The 24103-nt window shown below is 37.0% G+C and overlaps 1 protein-coding gene across 1 annotated transcript in view; it reads right to left on the reverse strand.

Annotated features, from left to right (window-relative positions):
* Positions 1–24103, reverse strand: part of DOK6 (docking protein 6) — a 371687-nt gene that overhangs the window by 133765 nt on the left and 213819 nt on the right. The window contains exon 5 of the mRNA XM_040478594.1: positions 7340–7529. Within this exon, the coding sequence (XP_040334528.1) occupies positions 7340–7529 (190 nt within the window). The remainder of the gene's footprint in view (positions 1–7339; positions 7530–24103) is intronic.

A 24103-nucleotide genomic window follows, 5' to 3' on the forward strand; every position in this document is an offset into this window, starting at 1 on the left:
CCCCCCCCCGGGTCCTGACTCAGGGAACACAATGTCCTGCTTTTATTTCCCTGGATCAAGCATGGCCAGACTTTCTGTCCTTGGCTTCCTTTCACAAGAGTGGGATTGTCTGAAATTTACAAAATAGATGCCTAGAATAATGGTCAATAGTCCAATTATTAAAGGGCAAAGGACACCCAAATTTAGAGAAGGAAAAAAATACAAATGAACACTATATACAAGGACAGACCTCCAATCATAAAGATAAAGACCAAAATGAAAAGAACAAAGAGAGATGTCAAAGTCCTTGATTGAAATAGAAACATCTTAAATCATCATTTTAGTGCTTGTGGTTATAGGGTCAAAAAGAGCCGTCTCTTTGCCCCATTAGAGGATGTATGAATTGATATGACTTTCCTTGAAAGCAATTTGCTCTTTTGTGAAGACGTTGAAAACATTCACGTCCTTTGACCCAGTAGGACTTTAAAAAGGCTTTGCTAAGGAAATAATCAGAGATTTGCACAACTTTTCACAGATGGTCAGTGGGGCTTTATTTAGAATAGTTTATTTTGGAAACATCTTAATGTTACATTAATGATGGCATAGCCATATGTGCAGAGGCCACACAGCCATTAGAATCTTGATTTTACAGGACTCAGAGATGACTTCTCAGTATCATATTAGGTGAAAATGAAGGATAAACATCTTTAGTTACATCAATTTTAAAATATACTGGAAAGAAGTACATCAAGATAGTCAAAGCAGTTATCTTAGGATGGAGAAACTATGAGTGAGTTTTAAGCTTTTCTTTCCAACATCTCCTTCAAGTCTGTATTAACTTTTTAATCAGACAATATAGGTATCAAAAAAAATTCTCAATACGAAGGAAAAATGGAGACTGACATAGAGAATATAGAAAGCGTACCACCTGGACAGGTTACAAAAACAGATTTCTGATCTTGTAGTGCCTCTCCAGGAATAAAGGCCTAGTTGTACCTCACAGCTTCAAGACTCCCTGTCCAGAGAGTGCCTGAGGCTCTTTTTCCTTCCTTGGCCCCATTCCTTCCAGAGGAAGTATTTTATTATAAAAGTAACAAATGCTTGTTGCCAAACATCCAAACGGCATGAAAGAATATAACATAGACCGATCATAGACCGGTTAATGTTCTATTTTCTTTTCCCACAATTTGTTTCACATGGAAAACACTGGAGCATAACTTGCAGATAATAATACCAATATTAAAAAAATAAGAATGCCAATATTTAGTAAACAATTCTGTGTGTTTTGACACACGTCAGGATATAGGACATTTTTCGTCACCCCCAGATTTCCTTAGTTGTAGTCCATTCTCTCCCAACCTCAACCTCAGTGCCAGGCAACCACTGATCTGCTTTCTATCCCTATAAATTAAGTTTTGCCTCTTGTAGGGTTTTCTGGAAATGAAAACATACATATTGCTTAGAATGTTTTTGAGATCCACCTACATTGAGTGTCCCGGATAGGTGGTATTCTGTTGTGTAACTACATTATAATTTGTCTGTCCACTTATTGGTGGACATTTAAGTTGTTTCCAGTTTTGGACTGTTACACATGAAGTTGCTCTGACCCTCCCAACACAAGTATTCATGTGTTGTTTGGGGGCAGTTGGTAGGTAACTATCAGACAAGATCGGGCATGTTCAGGGTGGTATGGCCACAGACAGTTGATAGGTAAGTATCTAGGAGTAAAATTGCTCTGTCATATGGTGTACGTAAAAAACTGCCAAACTCGTACTTGAAGTGATGTTCTACCTTCCATTCGTATTGGCCATGACACCGAGTCAAGAGCTGTTCCTTCTCCAGTTGACAGTGTCAGGGTTTTGTCATGTTTTCTCTTTTGCTAGAGGGGAGAATATACTGGTGTCTTCTTGTGGTTTTAACCCATATTTCCTCAGGACTCATGATGATAATAAGCATCCTTTCTTGTTTGTACTGTTTATCGGTGTATCTTCTTTTATAACTGGTCCAACATTTTTTTGCCTACTTTTTGAATGGATTGTTTGCTTCTTATTTTGGGTTGAGAGTTCTTTAAGGATCACAAATATAAACATCGTCAGACACATGATTTATGAATTTTTTTCCCTGTCTAGGGCTTGCCTTTTCATTTTCTATAAGATGTCTTTTAAAGAGTAGATGTTAATTTTGATGAAATTATAAATATTTTTTCTTTGGATTGTGGTTTTGGTTTAGTATTTAAGAAATGTTTGCCTATTTCCAATCAAAAAGAATGAAATCTCGCCATTTGCAACTGTGTGGATGGAACTGGAGGGTATTATGCTAAGTGAAATTAGTCAGTCAGAGAAAGACAAAAATCATATGACTTCACTCATATGAGGACTTTAAGAGAACATAAGGGAAGGGAAACAAAAAGAATATAAAAACAGGGAGGGGGACAAAACAGAAGAGACTCATAAATATGGAGAACAAACTGAGGGTTGCTGGAGGGGTTGTGGGAGGGGGATGAGCTAAATGGGTAAGGGGCACAAAGGAATCTACTCCTGAAATCATTGTTTCACTATATGCTAACTAATTTGGATGTAAATTTTAAAAAATAAAATAAAAAAAGAAATGTTTGCCTATTTCAAGGTTACAAATATTTTCCTCTGTTTTCTGTTATAAATTTTATAATTTTAGTTTTGTTATGTAAATATATATGCATTTGGAGTTTGGTGGAGTGTATTAGCTTGAGCTGCCATAACAAATAACCATGGACAAGGGGGCTTAAAGAATAGACATTTATTTTCACATACTTCTGGAAGCTGGAAGTCCAAGATCAAGGTGTCACTATGGTCAATTTCTGATGAGGATTCTCTTTGTTTCTTGTAGATGGCCACCTTCTCCTTGGGGCCACCTCACATGGCAGGACAGAGAAAGCAGCTTTCTGGTATCTCTTCTTATAAGGACCTTATTCCTACCATGATGCCCCACCCTCATGGTCTCATTTAAACTGAATTGTCTTCCAAAGGCCCCAAAATCTCAGCTCCAAATACCATCACACTTGGGAATTAGGGCTTCAATATATGAATATTGCTGTGAAAGCGGGGGAGGGGGGCACAATTCAGAATTCAGTCCATGCAAGTGAGGTAAGAGCTGAGGTTCGTGTTTCTCCTAGTGGGTATCTGGTTGTTCCCACACCATTTGTTTCTTTTTCACATTAAATTAACACAGCAGATTAACAAATAAATAAATCGGCCATATATGTAGGTGTCCATTTTGAACTCTTCATTCTTTTCTGGTGATTGTTAGGTCTATTCTTATGTCACTATCACATAGTCTTGATTATTGTGGCTTCATAACAAGGATTAAAATAGGGTAGTAGAAATCCATCAGATATGTTCTTTTCCAAATTGCTTTTGCTACTCTAGGTCTTTTGTAATTCGAAATACCTTTTAGAATCAACTTGACACTTAATTTAGAAAAGTAATTTGGGATTGTTGACATTAAAATGAATGTGCCCATTGATTTGGAGAGGACTGTTATCTTATGAATACAGCGTCTTCCAATTCACAAATGTGGTATATACCTTCATTTATTTTGGTCTTCTTTAATTTCTCTTAGTCATATTTTGTGGTTTTCAATGTATAGGTCTTGCACATATTTCGTTAAAATAACCTATACATATTTCATATTTTTATGAGATTAGAAGAGATATTCAAAACATTTTCCCTTCCAATCATGCATTACTTATATATAAAATAAAATTGATTTTTGTATATTGACCTTATATGCTGCAACCATGCTAAATTCACTTCTTGGTTCTAGTAGCTTTTTGTCCAGATTCCTTTAGGTTTTTTCCCTTAATGTACTTAAGGGTAAGGAAGTTTGATTTTCATTGCTCTACACTCTGATTTTCCCGCAGGCAATACTATTGGAGTGTAACTCATTCCAAAGAATTACACACGGTAAATGAGAGAGTTCTTGTATATCTGCTGACTCTTCAATGAAATAGGCACCTAGTAACCCATAAAATTATGCTCCAAGCACCAGTTAGCACAAAGACAGCCGTTCGGTATTTTCCCCTTATTTGTACTCTGAAGTCTTGCTGTACCAGACCCATTTCCGCCTCAAATTCCTGACTCATGACAGGTAACACTGATTTTTATTCTCAGACACTGAGTTTCTAATGATTTTTCCAGCATTTGAATGCCGGCTTCTCCCAAGCTTTTTGCTTGGCTCATCTCTCCCCACATTTCCGGTTTTGGCTAAGGATGTGCCTTAGCAGAGTTCCCTAAGAATAGAGATCTTCAGAGATAAGTAGAAGCTTCGTTCAGAAAGTGGAAAATAAATACATAATTTCTGAGAAGCGTACGTAATCATTGTTTCTTAAATGCCCATCGCGTGACAGTACTGTGCTGTGTGCTGCTTTCCGATCACAAACTCGCTCAATCTGTACAAATTTATGTAGGAGGCAGAGATGATACTACTTCTAATGCAAAGAAGAAAACTGGAAGCTATTAACAAGTGACAGAGCAATGACCTAAATCTAGTTCTCTCCGATTCCCAGGCACGGAGAAGCTTGGGTGTCAAGATGATTTTTAAATATTATTATTTATTAAGAAGTTATTCTGATAAAAAGTGTAGAAAAAAATTATCTCCTAAACCAACAAAACTAAACAAACAAGAAAACAAAAATAAAACATAAAAACCTTGAAGACTGTGGTCCTTACCTACTCTGATATGTTTTATTTTTTAATGTATCTTAAAATTATTAAAAATTACCAAGATCACAGAAGACCAATTAATAGTGACTGTCAAATAAACCAAGTTGCACATCAGGTAGTTGGATGTTTTGGTTGAGAATATCAACTTAAACACTGTTGGAGAGCCAGTCTGTTCCCCTTAAAGACTTTGAAGAATCAAGAAAGAAACTGGCAAAAACTAATGTGAACATTTCTAAATGGAGTGAAAATTCTCCATAACCACCATAAAAGAAAAAGAAACCTTACTGTTATTCAAAATCCTGAGAAGATGCCTTCTGAAATGAGGGGATAGACAGGTAACAGTATAGAGGCTCCTCAAAACTTAAAATTGGAAATACCATATGATCTAGTAATCGCACCACTGGGTATTTCCAAAGAAAATGAAACCATGAATTCAAAAAGATGTATACACCCCTATATTTAAAACACCATTACTTATAATAGCCAACATGTAGAAGCAACCAAAATGCCCATTCACAGATGAGTGGATAAAGAAGATGTGGTATGTTCCCACCTCCTGCACACTCATATATACGCGATAGACTTAGCCTTTAAAAAGAATGAAGTTTTGCCATTTGCAACAAGAATGGACCTAGAGGGTGTTATGGTAAGTGAAATAAGTCAGACAGAAAAAGACAAATGCCACATTATTTCTCTTATATGGGGAATCTAAAAAACAAAACAAAACAAATGAGCAAACACACAAACAAACAAACACCAAACAGACACACAAATACAGAGAACAAACTGGTGGTTGCCAGAAAGCCGTGGGACAGGGAGAATGGAAACAGATGAAGATTAACTTCTGGTTATGAAATAAAGTAAGTGAGTCATGGAAGAAAAGTACAGCACAGGGCATATAGTCAATAACATTGTAATAACACTATATGATGACAGACGGTGACATGGTGACACCCTTATCATGGTGAGCACTGAGAATGCATGGAATTATCAAATCATTATGTTGTAACCCTGAAACCAATATAACATTGCATGTCAACTGTATGTTAATAATAAATAATAAAAAAAAAGAAAATAGGAAAATAGGAACACCTAGGAGAAAAATCCAGAGGAGGGAATTTTGGTGGTAATGTTATTAAGTAATGAAAATAAACCATCACTTTTTTCTATATGTACATTAACTTTCATGACCAGTAAAAAAAATGTATCGGAAACCTTAGGTCAGTAAGTTATAATCCCTTTTTCATAACCTTATAAATTTTAAAATAGTATACATGCCCCAAAATATTCATTTTCTTAAGAGAATTATTTCCTAACAGTTATCTAAAATGTGATTACTCTTATTACTGCCAATATCTAGGCAGATTGGAAATAGACAGTTGAGTGAACTCATAACCACTAAGTAACCACAGGATTGGAGCCTCTTAGAGAAATCAGTGTAGTAGAGGGTTTAATATAACCTAGTGCAAAACTGAGTGGTAGAATTACTTCAGCTCAGCTCTGCTTATTTTCTCCCCTCTGCTTAAAATTCTAAAAAATATATGGCCTTGACCTAATCTAGATGGATATTATTAGAAACTGACCTTGAATAAGTATTTAGTAGTTTTGTAAGAAGAAAGTTATGAAATTAAGATTGCTGTATCAAGTACAATAAAACTTTGCTAAAATTATCTTATAATGTCACAGATTCATTTTCAGAATGTGATAAATCATGTCCCCAGTGTGAAGACTGATATGTTAAACATCTCTTATTATACAGAATCTCCAAATCTAAGTAGGTCTTGTCTTGTATATGTGACAACAATATCTCAAAGGGGTAGGGGTCATTGCGCAAAGATATTCACTTAGCTGGTTGAAGCTCATGTCTAAACTTCTGTCTGTAAATTGTGATTAAGAAACAACCACTCATTTAAAACATTTACGGATTCCGACCATATGCTATAATTAAGAAACCAACATACTTGCTTTTGACATACTGTATTTAAAATCTGTGTTATACATTTCATATATTACAGGTTTGAAAATATTTCTTCAGTCACTCTGAATTAACATTTACACTTAATTAATGTTAACATAAAAATCTGGATAAATGAATACTGGATTAACTTATCGGCAATAATAATATCGGCAATATTAAAATGTAATATTTAAACAATTTAATATAAAACTCCTTTCAAAATTTTTTTGCTTATAAAGAACTCACAAAAATAAGGCTAGTAGGGACATGTTGAATTTTATGGGAATCCTATTGCACTGATAATATTATTGGATACACTAAAAATATAGTATTGTAATAATATTGCAAACTATATGGCATGATAGAAATAATTATGAAATTAGTTTGAGGCCAGTGTAAAAGACTGAAATTTTTAGAATGGGGTAATTAACCTGTCATAGAATGAACACACTTTATTTAGGTTATCAACACGAATCTGAGGAGGGCACCTCCTCTGAGGTTGCAATAACCACTGGGTGTTGTATGGAAACCAATTTGACAATAAATTTCATATTAAAAAAACCAAAAAAGAATCTGGAGAAATTATGTATTTGGTCATCTCTACCCTTTCTAAACACAGTGGTCATCCTGGGCAGATGGACAGAACCTTTCTTTCAGGAGTTTATTTTTCACCCACCCCCTGGTTGTGACACTTAGAGCTTACCTTCCTGACTCAAAGGTGAACCACGTTGAGTCCCGTCCATATCTCCTCAGTGAGCTGAGAGGCCACATCACCAGTTTGACCTTGGCATTGTGGATATCCCAGAGATAGATATTCTCATGAGTGATCTGCATTGTGCATTCGCCATAAATATCCAGGTTTGGTGTAGGCATAAGGTATACATTGAATCTCTCTGCAGAGAAACAAAGAATGGTGCAAATTAAGTGAAAACAGGTGTGAGTCTTTATGGTAGCACTGTATTAATTTGTGGAACTACCTACAGCCTTCAGAAAACATTACTGTGCCCCTTGTGAACACCGGTACATGGTGCGAAACACTGCCTTTTTCCATGTGATGTGTGAGAAAATGAGTTAATTATAATATTTTTTTTTCTTTTTAGAGAGAGAATGTGCAATATGGGGAGATGGATGGGGAGAGAGAGAGAGAGAGAGAGAGAGACAGAGAGAGAGAGACAGAGACAGAGAATCCGAAGCAGGCTCCACACTCAGCACAGAGCCTGATGTAGGGCTCAATCCCATGACCCTGGGATCATGACCTGAGCCAAAATCAAGAGTTGGATGCTCAACAGACAGGGCCACCCAAGCACCCCAGTTAAACTATTCTTAATCAATAATTCATTCACTCACTCATTCTACACTTTGTGTTGCGTTGTGTTCTCTGTGGTGAGGATGAAATGGTGAAATTGTACAATGGAAACATAAGGGTAAAAGCTAAGTGAGGTCTCTGTCAAAATGATGCTTAGTGTCTGCTACTTCACACAATCTTAAATGCAAGCCATATATATAACTACTGCGAGGAATGTCTTATTTAATTGAAGGAAGAATTTACTCAATTTTACCTTCGTGTTATGAAGCTTTTAACGCACACCTAGACTGACTCTCAAAACACATTGTATTCACAGTCACATTCAGCATATGATAATTGCAGATAGCCATTATTTACTTCTGCAGAACTTCAGATATTGTTTTGTTAAGCAAAACAAACATATATAGCCACTTTCATTCTTGGGTATTCTACAGTTGAAAATCTGACTATCAGGCAACAATCCCAAACCTTGCTTTATAACTTGTGTATCTCAAAGGCTACTGCAAAGTTCCACAGCCCTTGATCCCCATTTAAATGCATCAGATGCACTTTATAAAAAATAAGGTTAGTTCATAAGTTCCAGGCAGCAAAGAACTTGGTATGACCTATAAAATATCCCCAATTCCAAGCACCACATTCTTGGTTTATAGCAAGCAATCAATAAATAAGCATTGGTTAACTTATAGGAATGAAATAAATATATCCCATGACGAATATGCACCACAAGAATTGAGGAATTATAAAAAGAATAATGTCATGATAATAAAAAGTTTAAGAACTGCTGGCAGATACATCTTTGTGAGTTTGAATTTAATTGTGAATCGTGCTTGAAAGGCAGTGCTGTTGAATTAATGATTTTGAGAGGCATAATGGTGCAGCTGCAGTTGAGAAATGATTGATATGTTTAAGAATGTGCCATCATCCATCATAATGCCACCATTTGAAATACTGAGTGTTTATTGGTACTGAGCTGGAATTGCCTATATAATAGAAAGATCTTTTCTGTGGCAAGTACTTTGCAGAGAATTGCTTTGCTGATGCCAAAAAACAATACAAAAAATTCAGATTCCAAATGGGTTAAATTTAATTTAAGCATGATAGCTTGAAATGTAGTAACCAAATGGACCATATTTATATTCAAGTGTCTAGATATTTTTGACCAGAATAATCTAATTCAATTTTTTACTTGGATTATTGACCCATAAAACTAATATGTATATGGATTTCACATTCATATCCTCCAGAAAAGAAAAACAAGATAAATTACATAGCTGAAGCAATGAAGAAAGATCATTGCCCCATTAATTATCTGCAATAAAAAGTATATATATATATATATATATATATATATACATTCCATAAATCTTAAAATTCTTGTGTACAATCAAAGTAAAGTCTCAATATTTTGCATTAAAATACATCACTCACATTGCCACCACATTTCACACACCAATGGGATTACAAGGGGGATCAAAGGGGCCTGATCTCATGTAAGAGTATAAATGAAAGTTGGACCCAACAGAATGACTCATGCATACAGATAATGCGTGAACAGAAATCTTTTCTTTGGCCAAGACCCTTTTGATGTTCAGCTTTTACATTTGGAAGTAATCGTATGTCAGTGGCATCTGTTGAGCAGAGGTAAAATACTTTTGTTATAAAAGTGGAATGTAAAACATTCCTCTAAATTCCTTCCTGTCTATCAATTACAGAGTCTGAAGATAGCAACCAAAGAATCATTGCCAACATGCCAAGACATGCCAACATGCCAATAACACTTCTTGTAAAATATTGAAATAAACATCATTAACCAATTTTAGTGTTACTTAAGGCTGCATTGACCCTTGATATTCACACCCATAGTTTGATATCTGAAAAAAAAATCATGTAAAAAAAATAACCCTGACATCACGTGTCCTCGAAATGGATGACACATGAAAAATCACCTATAACCCATGGAGTATTACAGAGGACCCAAAGAACCATTGCATTTTCACCGAAATATCTGTGTGCTCTAATGTAAGCAGATAAAACCTAGAAAAAATAAACAGAGAAAGGGTACAATCATCACAATGGACATTAAAGAAATATGGAACTGGAAAACTGAAAAATAATGAATAATTGAATTTCATACGATTCACATGATATAGGGCTCTAGATGTCAAAATTGGTGAGGCACATTTACAAAAAAATACACAGATATCAGATAACCTGCCCCAAGGGACTCCTTCCTGGGCCAGCTGTAGGTGATATCAAGCAGGTAAAATGTATTGCCGTGACCTTCTTGTCTGCCTTCCACTCCCCCAGGCTTCACACACTTTGCTACCTAGCAACTCATGGTAAGCCCTTGTTAATGTCTAAAACGTGCCAACCTTCCTTTTGATACTATTTCTTTCATCCCACAAAAAGGATTATTCTAAGAAATTTTATTTTTAGTTTTTAAATATTCAAAATCTATTTCATCCTAATGGGTAATTTCCAAGGATTTGAGATTCAATTAAAAAGTATACTAATTTAATCCAGCAGAGAATGAAGGCAGCTCAAGTTATCTAGTAAATTCTTCTTCTTTGATTCCATTTTCATGGAAAAAATCTTCCCACATTTACAAGGAGTAAATCATTTTGTGCCCTTAGTAATGTAAAATATGCTGCTTCACTAAAATTTGTGATGGTTTCCACTGGAAAGACCATTTCAATGTGAAATAGCTAAAATTGCCCCCCCCCCCCCCGAAGTGACTTTTTAAACTATTTAACTTTGTGAAATAATTGTATGAGGCAGGTGTCTTAACCACCCTCTTATTATGTCACCTTCTCACATAAGAGCCTACCTTTGGGTTTTACTGCTGAGAGTGCTGGTTTTCAGACATTAATGTGCATCAAAATTACCTGAAGGGCTTGCTTGAACATAGATTGTGGGGCGCACTCCACCCTTCTCATTTTTGATACAGTAGGTCCAGGCCGGGCCGTTCAATTTGCATTTCTACCTGTTTCCAGAGGATGTTGATGCCGCTGCCCTGGGGACCACACTATGAGAAATGTTGATGTGAAGAACCCATTTTAGAGTATTGCCAAGGAAGTAGTGGCATCAGAGGAACTACGAGGGATGCTTTGAAAGTGATACTATGTTCCAGTAGAACAAACCAGCACACTTAATTCAAAGCTGTTCTTTAATTTCTGCTCAAATAGACTAATCCCATCTCTACTGACTCATGACTGATCTGGCAGGAAAGAGTTCTTATGCCAATTGGAACAAAAGAAGTGAGAGGCATAGGAAGAAAGGAGGTCTATGAGAGTTTTCAATTCATCAAGGTATGTATGTATATTCCAATTATTTTATTCATTATTATTATTATTTTTATTTGAGAGAGAGTGTTGGGGGGAGGGGCAGAGGGAGAGAGAGAGAATCTTAAGCAGGCTCCACACTCAGCATGAAGCCTGACACAGGGCTAGGTCCCATGACCTTGGGATCATGACCTGAGCTGAAATCAAGAGTTGGATGCCCAACTGACTGAGCCACCCAGGCGCCCCTCTGACTATTTTCTTTTAAGGTAATCAACAATAACAGAACACTGTTAAGACACACTAAACAACACATTTCCAAGCACCCAAAAGAATTAGGAAATAAACTAAGCTGTTTAGTGTATGTGCTGCCGAAGCAGACACAGAAACTAGCTGTTTAAATGCAATATCCTAAACCATGGATAAAAATTCTACCAACATTAAGTCTTGTGAAGACTGCTGAATATGTGAAGAGAGAAATATTTGAAAAGGTTAAATAAAAAAAATATTAGATTAAAATGTACTCAGACATATGGAACTATAGAATTCTAGAGTGGAAAAAAAAATCCCAAACAGTGCCCATGAGATTGTATTTTGAGAAAATTTTGGTTTATATAATGGCCAACATATGAGAAAGCATAATTTAATTTTAAATGGCCCAAAACAATAGCAAGGTGAAGTATTTACAAAACGATTTGTTATGTCCAACAAAGATGCTTCTTACTATTATTGAATCTGCTATTGCATTTACAAGAGCATTTCTACTCTAGGGGTGGATTAAGAGGTCCAAAGGAATAGACTACACCCCAAAAGGCCTGGGACCAGTGTCCAGGTGGGAACCACAAGAACAGTCCAAGGGGACTACAAAACAAGGTTTGGTCAAATTGAATTGGACAAGGTCTGGCAAAAAAGGGTAGCTACACTCAGGAGAAATGGTTCTGGAAAAGGCATAGTGAGACCTCGGGTGATGTGTGAAGATTGAATGGGTCATCAGCTCTGAGAAAGACAGAAACCTTTCTTTCTCAGCCGATGAGGTTTTAAATGGATCTGGTTTGAGGCAGGAACATTCCAACTATAGCTATTACCTTGAGCCTGACAGGTGGAGACAAGTGGAGCATGCAGGGGCTGTAGGAAACAGAGCATCAGAGTTACGTTTTGTTTTTTTAGCGTTTTATTTATTTTTATTTTTTAAATTATTTTTTAAGTTTATTTATTTATTTTGAGAGAGAGAGAGAGAGAGAGAGAGAGAGCGAGCATGAATGAGTGTATGCAGGGGAGGGGCAGAGAGAGAGAATCCCAAGTAGGCTCTGGGCCATCTACATGGATTTGGATGCAGGCCTCGATTCCATGACCCTGGGATTATGACCAGAGCCCAAATCAAGATTCAGATGCTCAACTGACTGAGTCACCCAGGCACCCCAGATCAGAGATGCAAGTTTCTAACATGAAGCAAAACATCATCTAGTGAGTAATAGAATATGACAGGATGATGAACTCTTTGACCAGTTTCTTGATAATTTCCATCTTGTAACATTGCAAATGGAAAATTGGTTTTAAAGGAAGAACCATACTAACAACAAACACATGTGCTCCCTTATAGTATTTTTTAAATGTTTATTTATTTTTGAGAGCAAGTACAGGTAGGGGAGGGGCAGAGAGAGAGGGGGGGGGTCAGAGGATCCAAAGCGGGCTCTGAGCTGACAGCAGAGAACCCAATGCGGGGCTTGCACTCATGAACCCAACCAAGAGATCCTGACCTGAGCTGAAGTTGGATGCTCAACCGCTGAGCCACCCAGGTGCCCCTGGAGTATTCTTTAAAATATAGGCTTTTGGAATGTAGGTATTAAATGATTTTGTGCGTCTAGCACATAGTGAACATTCAGCTCATTGTGGCTGCCTGAACACAAAATGCATCTTTTGCATGTTAGTTACTTAGACTAAATTTGGGAAATGTCTATTGGATGTCAATTCATTCCTTTTTTTTGAAAGAAGGATTCTGATAAGTTTTAATTGTTAGCTGATTGCAGGACACTCATATCCTTTCTATCCATCCCACTTCTCCTGATACTTCAGAAGGTTGGGTCAAAAAAAGGACGGAACATGGAACTAAGTATTATGCCTAAATGTTTGGAAACCAAGAAATCTGTAAATATTAACACCCACCTGGTGTTCCACAGGGAAATGTTCAATTTTACAGGAACTTCAGCGAAGCAGGTGAGTGTGAGCTCCTAATCTTTTACCTTCTCTTCCTTTTAAATTCCAAGCATAGCTCAAAAGGAGAAGCCCCGCAAAAAGAAAAGAATTCTTTAGCTCTTTGGCGACATCCCTAATTTTCTGAATTTCATTTCCAGGATCTTCCAGAGAGTAGAGGCTTATATATTTGTTGACGTTCATTAGTGAAAATGTGTAGGTATTATTTAAATTAAATAGCTTAAAGAAAATTAATAATTACACCTAATATACATATAAAATAATTACATATATGTAAAAACTGATTTTGTCATGATTAGCAATAGCTATAAATAATTGGTTAATTCATTTATAATTCTGGATTTCACTTAGTTGTTTGTATGAGCCAGTGATTCCTCAAAGTAACACTCACTCTATATGCAACTTACTGTTCATGATAACTTTAAATATTTAAGGGAAAGAGAATTAAATTGTTTTTTTCCAAAATGTCACGTGATCAGAAAAGTCACTGTTTATGGAAAGCATTTGTTTAAATTAAATTTATTACTGCAGCTGGTTCATTAAAAGATCCAAACTTTGTTGTCTCATCAAATGCGGAAACGTATCTTGTCTTGTTGGTGACCTTTATCTTCCTTCTCACATGGCCATCATGAACAGCTGTAACCCGCATCTTGCAACCTGTCCTCAGACTTATTGTGGTGAGTTTGCATCTCCAAACTCTTGTCCCCCGAACTCTCTTGCGCACTGGTACCAGCCTGGGCGGGACGACCAGATTCTACAGCTCCATCACCACAGGCAAGTTGGGGGGGTCCTTGTCCCAATCTGGCAAGCAATCCAAATTCTGTGAGTAGTTGTTTTGCTTCTCTGGTGCTTGGAGGGAGATGTGTTCCTCCTTGCTGCCCTCCTCCTGTGAAAGACCTTCAAAGACTCCTCTTCAGTTAATCTTCCAGCCTGATCTTTAGAATTTCATGGTAGTGTTCACCCATCAGCCACTGCTCTGGGGCTACAGAACATTTCTGAGACAGCAAGAAAGCCCCATTCTCTGCTCTATAGTTAACAATTGTTACATAACAATTCAAAGCATGAAATTTTAATATTAGCACTAAATTAATAAGCAGTTCACTAAATATTATTTAGTCCCAGGACCAGAGCCATTGGTCTAATATTAAGCATCAATGAATAAATTCATTCAGAATCTGGTATCTGAGAAACTGACCATATGCTCTGGAGTGCGGAATTTGTCATTACTCATCTCATTTTGAAATCTAGGTTCACACCATTGTCTGAGGTAGTCTGCCTTGTTTTTAACAGTTATATGAAGTGTTAAGGAATTAAACAGAACCAGATATTACCCAGAAAATAATGAGATTTTTCAATATCATTCTGAATTTTATATTCTTGTCTCCAACTTTCCGTAATATTGGGATATTGCAGTGGTCAGCCTTCAATTTCAGCAGCTTTAGAAATGGAGCCACACTGAGAAGGCAGATACCTGCACATTTAGACACATCCTGATATCCGTATAATGCAGACACACCAGGAATGAAACAAAGCATGATTTATACTCATCGAGATGTGAAGAACTCTTCAGAAATTGTGACTTCATTTTTACCACAGTGCTGAAATTTGTCAAAATGTATTTTATTACAATGTGGCAATAGTAATAAATTCAGTTGCCAGATGCCATCTGCTCAATGGCCACTGTGAATTGGAACCTCTGTATTTCTTCAATCAATTGGCAGGACTTAAAACAACAGCCGTATTTTTAAATTCCCCAGCAATTAATTTAATTCCTTCTCCCCTTCCTTCCTTTTCTCCTCTCTTCTCCTCCCCTCTCCTCTCCTCTCCTCTCCTCTCCTCTCCTTCCTCCTCCCCTCCTCTCTTTTTCTCTTTTCACAAAAAAAATGACTGTTGACTGAATATTATCTACATTTCCGAGTAAATTATGTTCACTCTAATAGATACAGTAAGTCATTTTAAAAATAAAATAAATTCGGGGCGCCTGGGTGGCCCAGTCGGTTAAGCGTCCGACTTCAGCCAGGTCACGATCTCGCGGTCCGTGAGTTCGAGCCCCGCGTCGGGCTCTGGGCTGATGGCTCAGAGCCTGGAGCCTGTTTCCGATTCTGTGTCTCTCTCTCTCTCTGCCCCTCGCCCGTTCATGCTCTGTCTCTCTCTGTCCCCAAAATAAATAAATGTTGAAAAAAAATAAAAAAAAAAAAAATAATAAAATAAAATAAATTCAACTGCTATTATACCTTCCAGAGGTCATCTCTGTTAAAGTAATAGTGTATCTTAACATAAAAATAAATTCACATACAATTGTAATTATACTGAATATAAAGTATTGAACCCTTTGAATTGTACTCACTAGTATAAGAATTTTCAGATGCTATTAAATATTCCTTGGGGACATAGTTTTTAATGAATACATAATATTCCATTGTATGACTATGCCATATTTTATTTAAAATGATCTACTTGATGAATATTAAATTTATGCCAACTTTTTACTAATATAAATTAGGCTACAGTAAAATAATCAACTTTTAGCTCAATTTGCTGAATGATTCAGTTATTTCATATTGAGTCATAGAGTTTACTTTATTCTTATATATAAATTTTGAGTCACTTTAATATCCTTAATTATTAACTTACATCGGGCCCTAACATCCGAATCATTATATTAAATGCCATAAACTCTTTCAAGAATGACCGTGCCAAATTGATTTCCAGAATTTCCTTACCGATGTATATTCCAATTAAAATATCTATTTTATACATTCATTAATATAAGTGTCCTGTGCCAGAATTTTTTAAAATTGAGTTTACTGTTACTCACGTTGGTTGTGATGATTCTATATACTAGAAATTTTCTCTACCATGTTTACGATAACAACTTCATCTTCAGGTTTTCATTCATTTTGTTTATAATATTTATGTAAGCCCAGAAAGTGGAAAGTAGTTTTCTTTAAGTTTTCTAAAAAGTTTTCTAACACTGTAGGTTATTTTTGCCTGTTCTGGTAGGTTCTGGCGAGCTAGGGACACCCAGCTTCAGCATATCACTAATTTATTCCCAGTTCGTGGCTTTCCATTTTTATTATTTCCTTTTTAATTATTTTCAGAGTTTATTTATTTATTTTAAGAGAGAGAGAGACAGAGAGAGTGAACCAGGGAGGGGTAGAGAAAAGGGGAGAGAGAAAGAATCCCAAGCAGGTTCCACAGAATCAGTGCAGAGCCCAACACAGGGCTTGAACCCACAAACCATAAGATCATGACCTGAGTCAAAACGGAGAGTGGGATGATTAACTGACTGAGCCACCCAGGTGCCCCATCTTTTTAAATTTTTTGATAATGCTTTTTTGGTGACCATAGGTTTAAATTTTGATGAAGCCCAAATTATTTCTTTTTACAGTTTGCTTTCGTTGTTTTATTTAAGAAATGTTGGCCTATCTCAAAGTTCCATTCATGTTAAACTGATATTTGAGTATAGTGTGAGGTGGGGGTTGAGGTTCATGATTTCCCATAGGGATATCCAGTCACTTCACTTATTAAGGAAATTTTCCTTTTCTCATTGCAATGAGCAATGAGCTTGGGAGAAAGGACTTTGGTGTCCTGGTAAAAAATTACTAATCCATATATGTATGGATCATTGTCTTTCTATTCTGTTCCATAGACTTCTTTGTCTACTGTCTGTCTTCATTGCTGTCAGTTGTAGTAAATCCCAAAATTTTCTAGAAAGGTATCTATTCCAACTTGGTTTTGTCTTTTCAAGACAGTTTGGCTAGTCTTAGACCTTTCTGTTCCAAATGTATTTTGAAACTGTCCCATCAAGTTCTAAGAAAAATGCCTGGCTTCTAGGATTTTTACTGGCATTGTGTCAAATCTATAGGCTAATTTGGAGAGAACTGACATCTTGACAATACTGACTATTGCAATCATAAACAGTTTACCATTCCACTTATTTAGATATCTTTTAATTTCTCCCAGCAATATGTAATTTTCAGTGTAGAGGTCTGTTATATACTTTGCCAATTTTATCTCTGAGTATGTGATGGTTTTTGATGATACTGTAAATGATATTTTTCTTCTCATTTTGTAATTTCTCATTACTAATATATATGGGTGTATACATAAATAATCTCTCTGTAATATTCATACATATACCCATATATACAAATTTTTGCATATTAATTTTTTATCCTGAAACATCACCGAGTTCACTTGGTTATAGCTGTTTTTGTCATCGATTCCTTAGGATTTTCCAGGTACACGACCTTAGCTCCTTATTCTTTGCCAATTTTTATGATTTTACTTTATTTTCTTGTCATATTACACAAGTCAGAACTTTAAGTAGAATATGTAGAATACTGAAAACAATTGGTGAGAGAGGATATCTTTGTCTTATTCTCAATCTTATGAGGAATGAAATGTCTTTATCTTTCAATATCTTTATCTTAAAAATTATATTTTCTGAGTGATTTCATTGATGTCCTTCATCAGTTTGAGAAAGTCCCCTTCTATTCCTACATTTTCTGAGAGTTGTTTTCACAAATGAATATTGTATTTTATCAAATGCTTTTTAAGCATCAATTATAATAATCATATAACTTATTAATATAGTGAAACATATTCATTGATTTTGGGAAATGTTTGCATTTCTGGCACATACCAATTTTGATCACAGTGTATTATCTTATAACACTTTAGTCTTCCTTTTCTAATTTTTAGAAGGATTTTGTACTTATATGCATGAAAGATACTTGTCTGCAATTTTCTTTTCTTATATTGACTTTGCCTGGTTTTAGCATCTGGGTTACAGTAGCCTCATAAAATGAGTTGTGGAATAATCACTCCTCTGTTTTCTGAAGAAGTCTGCATGGGACTGGTATTTCTTCTCCTTTAAATGCTGAATAGACTTCAACATTGCAACTATGTGGGACTAGGGGTTGTGTATAGGAAGTTGTATAATAATAACTTTAATTCTTTAATTGATGTAAGGCTCTTTAGATTTTCTATTTTTTCTTGAGTCAGTTTGGAAATTTGAATCTCTGTTAAGTGGTTCAAAATTAGATTATTTTTAACCCAACATGAGAAAGGCTACATTTTATCTAATTTTATTTTTAAAGTTTTAAAAAAATATCCATTTATTTATTTATTTATTTGAGACAAATAAAGAGAGAGAGAGAGAGGGAGAGAAGGTGTGAGTGGGGGAGGGGCAGAGATAAAGGGAGACACAGAATCTGAAACAAGCTCCAAGCTCTGAGCTGTCAGCACAGAGCTGGAAATGGGGCTTGAACCCAACAATTGCAAGATCATGACCTGAGCCAAAGTTGGACAATCAACCAACTGAGCCACCCAGGTGCCCCTATTGTTAAAGTTTTTATTTATTTATTTTTAGAGGGAGAGAGTGAGAGCGAGTGGGAAGGAGCAGAGAGAGAGACAGAGAAAGAGAGAGAGACAGAGAGAGAATCTTAAGCAGGCTCCCCACTGCCAGCATGGAGCCCAAGGTGAGGCTCAAACTCATGAGTTGTGAGATCATGACCACAGCTGAAATCAAGAGTCAGATACTTAACTGACTGAGTCACCCAGATGCTCCAAAAGGCTACATTTTAATAAAAAATGACTTGTTAAAATTTATTATCAACTTATTGTCAAATTATTAATGCTTTATTTACATGGCCTTGTTTTATTTTGTATCGTTCCTAACCATTTCCTTTATTATTTTAAATTTTTTTTTCAACGTTTATTTAATTTTTGGGACAGAGAGAGACAGAGCATGAACGGGCGAGGGGCAGAGAGAGAGGGAGACACAGAATCGGAAACAGGCTCCAGGCTCTGAGCCATCAGCCCAGAGCCCGACGCGGGGCTCGAACTCACGGACCGCGAGATCGTGACCTGGCTGAAGTCGGACGCTTAACCGACTGCGCCACCCAGGCGCCCCGTCCTTTATTATTTTAAAAATATTTTTATCCAGTGATGTTCAAAGATTTAAATTATATATTAGATTTTATGTATGAATGCTATAATCAGAGATAATATTATTTTTTTACTTATGGCAGATGGAAATTAAAAACATTTCCCACAACACTTTTCCCTCCAATTTTAACATCTGTTTTAATCTGAGCATTGGGAAAGATACTGTGACTACTGGAATTTTAAGTTGTGCTCAAAGAAAAATGTAGAGCTTTACAAAATCTATTGAGAAAGCAAAAAGCTGAAAATTAATGATCAAATATCCATTTCAAGAGATTTGAAAAAGAAGCTGCAAATAAACCCCAAACTGTGGAGCAACCCCTATGGCATGAGAGCAGAGATTAATAGAATTTAAAACAATGAAAAGAGGTCTACCAAATAAGTACATCTCTGATGATGCCGATTAAGAAAAAAAAAAAAAAAAGCCAAACGTAACTTATATGAAGTAAAAAGGGACTATCATTACAGTGTGGGCAGGTATTAAGAAGATGATTTAAGGATGTTGTGATTCAACTTATTCTAATAATTGTGAAACTTTGCAAGGAATGACTAAATCATAAAATCACTGGTAGATTCTTTTGAAGCTAATTGTAATCAAGTTTATACCCAAGTTTTCAAATTTTAGTGCACATTAGGGTCACTGAGTTTGTTAAAATATAGACATGGGGCCAACATACCTTTGTCAGTATGGGTGGGGACCCAGAATTTTCTTGCTTACAATCCACCTGATATGAATGTGATGGAGATGCTCACTGGTGTCCCAGATACATGCTGAGTTTCCTGCCAAGCACCTGGTTCCCATGCTGGGTTTTACTTAACCCTCACAACAATCCTATGAGACACATACTATCATGATCATTTTCAAGAGTAGGAGGCTGAGATTTAGAGAATTTCTGTAACTTGATCCTGGCCCCAGGACTTAGAAGTGGAATAGAACTCAATGACACACTGAATTTTCTTGGCTACTTTTGTTGATCAGGTTCCATGTTGGACTTTCACACTCTATGCTACTTTGTTTTACTGTGACAGGAAAAAGAAATGGCTCATTAAAACTTGACTCTCAAAAAGTGAAAACCTTGATTTACTCAAGGTTGAGTAAATCAAGGTTTTCTTTTCTTTTGGGTGTGTACGTTTGTGTTTGTTTCCTGTCAAAGGAAGATTCATTTAATCTAATCTCTGGTCAAAGTTCAATCTTGGAGTGTCCTTGCCTCTTCATCTAGGCTGGATTGACAGTCACAGGAGTCCACAGAGGAAATGGGAGTCCCCTTATCTGGTTTGTATATATCCACATGCACGTGAAGTTCCATCACTCTACTTTCCTGTGATATGGCAACTTCTGCTCCCAGATCCTGTCAGAAGTCCAGTGTGGGCCCGCGGGAACTCGGGCACCCCTCCAGGCCACAATGAGTTTTGAGACAACACTCTCTCTGTCTTCTTACACCTCTCTGGGCTCTGCCGACATCTCCCCACTATTCTTCCCATGCTTCTCATGAAGCCCAATATGGAAAATCAAATCCTAGCATTTACTCTTGGAGAAATATCCAGTTGATATGAGGAGACATAAACATGTATCTCTGTCCACCCACACTCCCACGGAAAGGGGGCAGACAAGGCATTTACTTCTTCCTCACCATAAAACTTATTTTCAAAGTCACAAAACTTATTTTCTTCTGGCCTGCGGCTGGGAGATACCAGTAATTCTGGACTCATCATTCTCCCCTCAAAAGCTTCCTCTGTCACGTAACTACAAATGTTTTTGAAATTTGCATCTTTGTTCTCTGTGCGTACAGGGAATGTTTCCAGGGCCTAGGAAACAGGACAGAACTATCTTGGTGTCTCCATAGAGCAAGCATCTCACTTTGCAATGACGTGGTTATGATCTGACAAATGGATCATTGTGCCGAGGCAATGTGGTGCAGAAGCACCATAGAGCATCCTTAGTTCCCCTGAAGCACTTATTGCAAAACGAGGCAGAAACACATATGGCGTTGGCCTTTATTCCCTTGTAGTGCATGTCGAGGACCACCAAATGGGGAAAGTGGTAGTTGTAACCAGGCTTGTTAATTATATACAGTGTCTCTATCCATCCGATAGTGAAATTAAAGCAATGCAGCACGAGGCTAGGCAAACAGTGTGGCCACTGCCGGATTTGGTATCGCATTCGGGAATGTCGACTTATCCCTTCTGGGGTGGCTCTTCCCATCACATTCGCCTTTCAGTTATAGATCGATAGTCACCTCTGCTGGCTATACTGGCATTTTCAAATGTATTTCATTTATTGTAAGTTCCACATGTTACACGTAGAAGGAGACACATAGGTAAACTGAGCTTGGGAAATGTTACAATATACAAAGTCAAACAAGATCTTTATTATAGAGCATCTGAAGCTTTCCTCCATGAATGTATATTGTGACCATCATACAGACTTGGTATTAGTTTCCCTGGGCTGCTGTAGCAAAGTACGAGAAACTGGGTGGCTTAAGACATAAATTTAATATCTCATAGTTGTGGAGGCTATAAATCTGAAATCAAGGTGTTGGCAGCTCTGGGGGGAGAATCCTTCTCACTTCCAGCTCCTGGTGTTTTGTGGCAATCTTTGACCTCCCTTGGCTTGTGGATGCATCATGCCGGTTACATGACTGTCTTCTTGTGTCTTCGCATCATCTTCCCTCTGTGCACATCTGTCCTCGTCCAAATTTCATCTTTTTATAAGGATATATTGTAGGTCCTATGGGATTAGGGTTTATTTTAATGACCTCATCTGAATTCGGTTATCTTTGTAAAGTCCCTGTTCCTAATAAGGTCACGTTATGAGGTACTGAGGGCTAGGACTTCGATATATCTTATTTAGGGGAGAGGGCAATTCAATCCACAACAGTGTTATATAGTAGTAGAATTTCCTGGAACTCATTTTGGGAAATACTAGGGTATGTGGATGGCATTTTAGAAGTTCAAACATAAGTATGTCCAGGTTCTTTTCCCCACGCAAAAGTTGGCTGTGCTCAGGGTTATTCTATGGACAAAAAAATAAAATAAAATAAACTTGGAAAACTTTTCATTGCTGGTTATAAATAATATGTATAAGAGTGAATATGATATTCCAGATCACTTTTTAAAATTTTTTTAATGTTTATTTATTTCTGAGACAGAGAGAGACAGAGCATGAGCAACAGAGGGGCAGAGAGAGAGAGGGAGACACAGAACCCCAAGCAGGCTCCAGGCTCTGAGCTGTCAGCACAGAGCCCGACGTGGGGCTCAAACTCACAGACTGTGAGATTATGACCTGAGCCGAAGTCAGTCGCTCAACCAACTGAGCCACCCAGGCACCCCCCAGATAACTTTTGAAAAATTGGGGAAAGACTCTTAAAATAGGGAGAAGTGTATTGTTACTGTGGTCATTGCTTTGTCATTAACTGGTTGTTTTCCACACGAGAAAAGTCCTGGAAATAAATATTGGCTTTAATGATTGATGGGCATTAAGAATTTCAGACTTGCCTGGTTGATAAAGCTTGTCTGGGGGTATAAAAAATTAGTTAAAAAAAAAAAGAAGGTATGATCATACCTATACCACAGCATTTTCCTTATATTTTTATTTTAGCATGTACTTACTATACTTCAGGTGGAAGATTGGATAATTTTTTTCTCAGTTTACTTCCTCTCCATATTAGATCGTAGGTTCTAACTCATGGCATGGCCTCGCAGGTGGAGTGTCCTGCTGGCCTCCTGACTTGGGTTGAGCCACAGGACTTGCTCTGGCCAGTGGAATATCAGTGGACATGACACGTTCAGAGGCCTAATTCGTGTGGCAGCTTTCGGCTTTCTTTCTTGCCCTATTTTTTTTTTTTTTTTTTTTTTTTGAGAATGTGCCTTGGGTCGCCATTAGTGTAAGGAGGATAAGAGACATATGGAAAAGACATGGACACCGCGTGAAGCCTGGAACCGATCTCAGCAGCAGCCTGCCTAAGTCAGCACAATCCTAGCTAACCCACCTATACATGAATGATAAAGATACACTTCCAGGTCCATGCTATTGAGATTCTGCGCAACCGGTAACACAGTATTATTTTGAAAACCAATGATCGATGCACCTTGTTTATAGGTTTGTCCCCCCTCACTACTCTGTGAGCTCCTTAAAAGTAATGACCATATTTTATATAATTCTACATTTCCTCAGCTTGGTTCTTGCATTTCATAGCCTCCGAAATGTTTGATGGGTGAATACTGAATGACTGAGTGACATACAAGCATGTCTGAGTGGAATATAAGAAGCACAGTCACTATGGCAACCCAGGTAAATAATTTAGCAACAACACTGGAATACTGCTTTGGTTCTGGGGGAAGGTTATACATATTCTTAGGCTAAAAGTAAAAGTTTGTACCAATTCTGGTCCGTTCGTAAGCAGGAACCCTAGTTGCTACATAAAATCAAACCTTCAGATCTGACTCCACATTAATAGATGGCAAAGTCTAAGGTTGCTCTTCCATTTTGTTCCTGATGGCGATCTCTTGCCTCAATAGCAAATGGGACACACCCTCTGAGTCCACTTTCAACAACAACTGCAGGAATTTCCCACAAGTGCATTGCTTCTTGTTTATGATGCTTACTTCTGCTATAAAGGATGAATACATAACATCTGTTTTCTAGAATTGCTATTATGTATAGCAAATCCTTTATAAATAACCATTATTGTAACACCATACATTCTAAGGTCAGGGTAGG

The sequence above is a fragment of the Herpailurus yagouaroundi genome, unplaced genomic scaffold, assembly GCF_014898765.1.
Source record: "Herpailurus yagouaroundi ecotype Mexico unplaced genomic scaffold, PumYag 142, whole genome shotgun sequence".
NCBI lineage: Eukaryota > Metazoa > Chordata > Mammalia > Carnivora > Felidae > Herpailurus > Herpailurus yagouaroundi.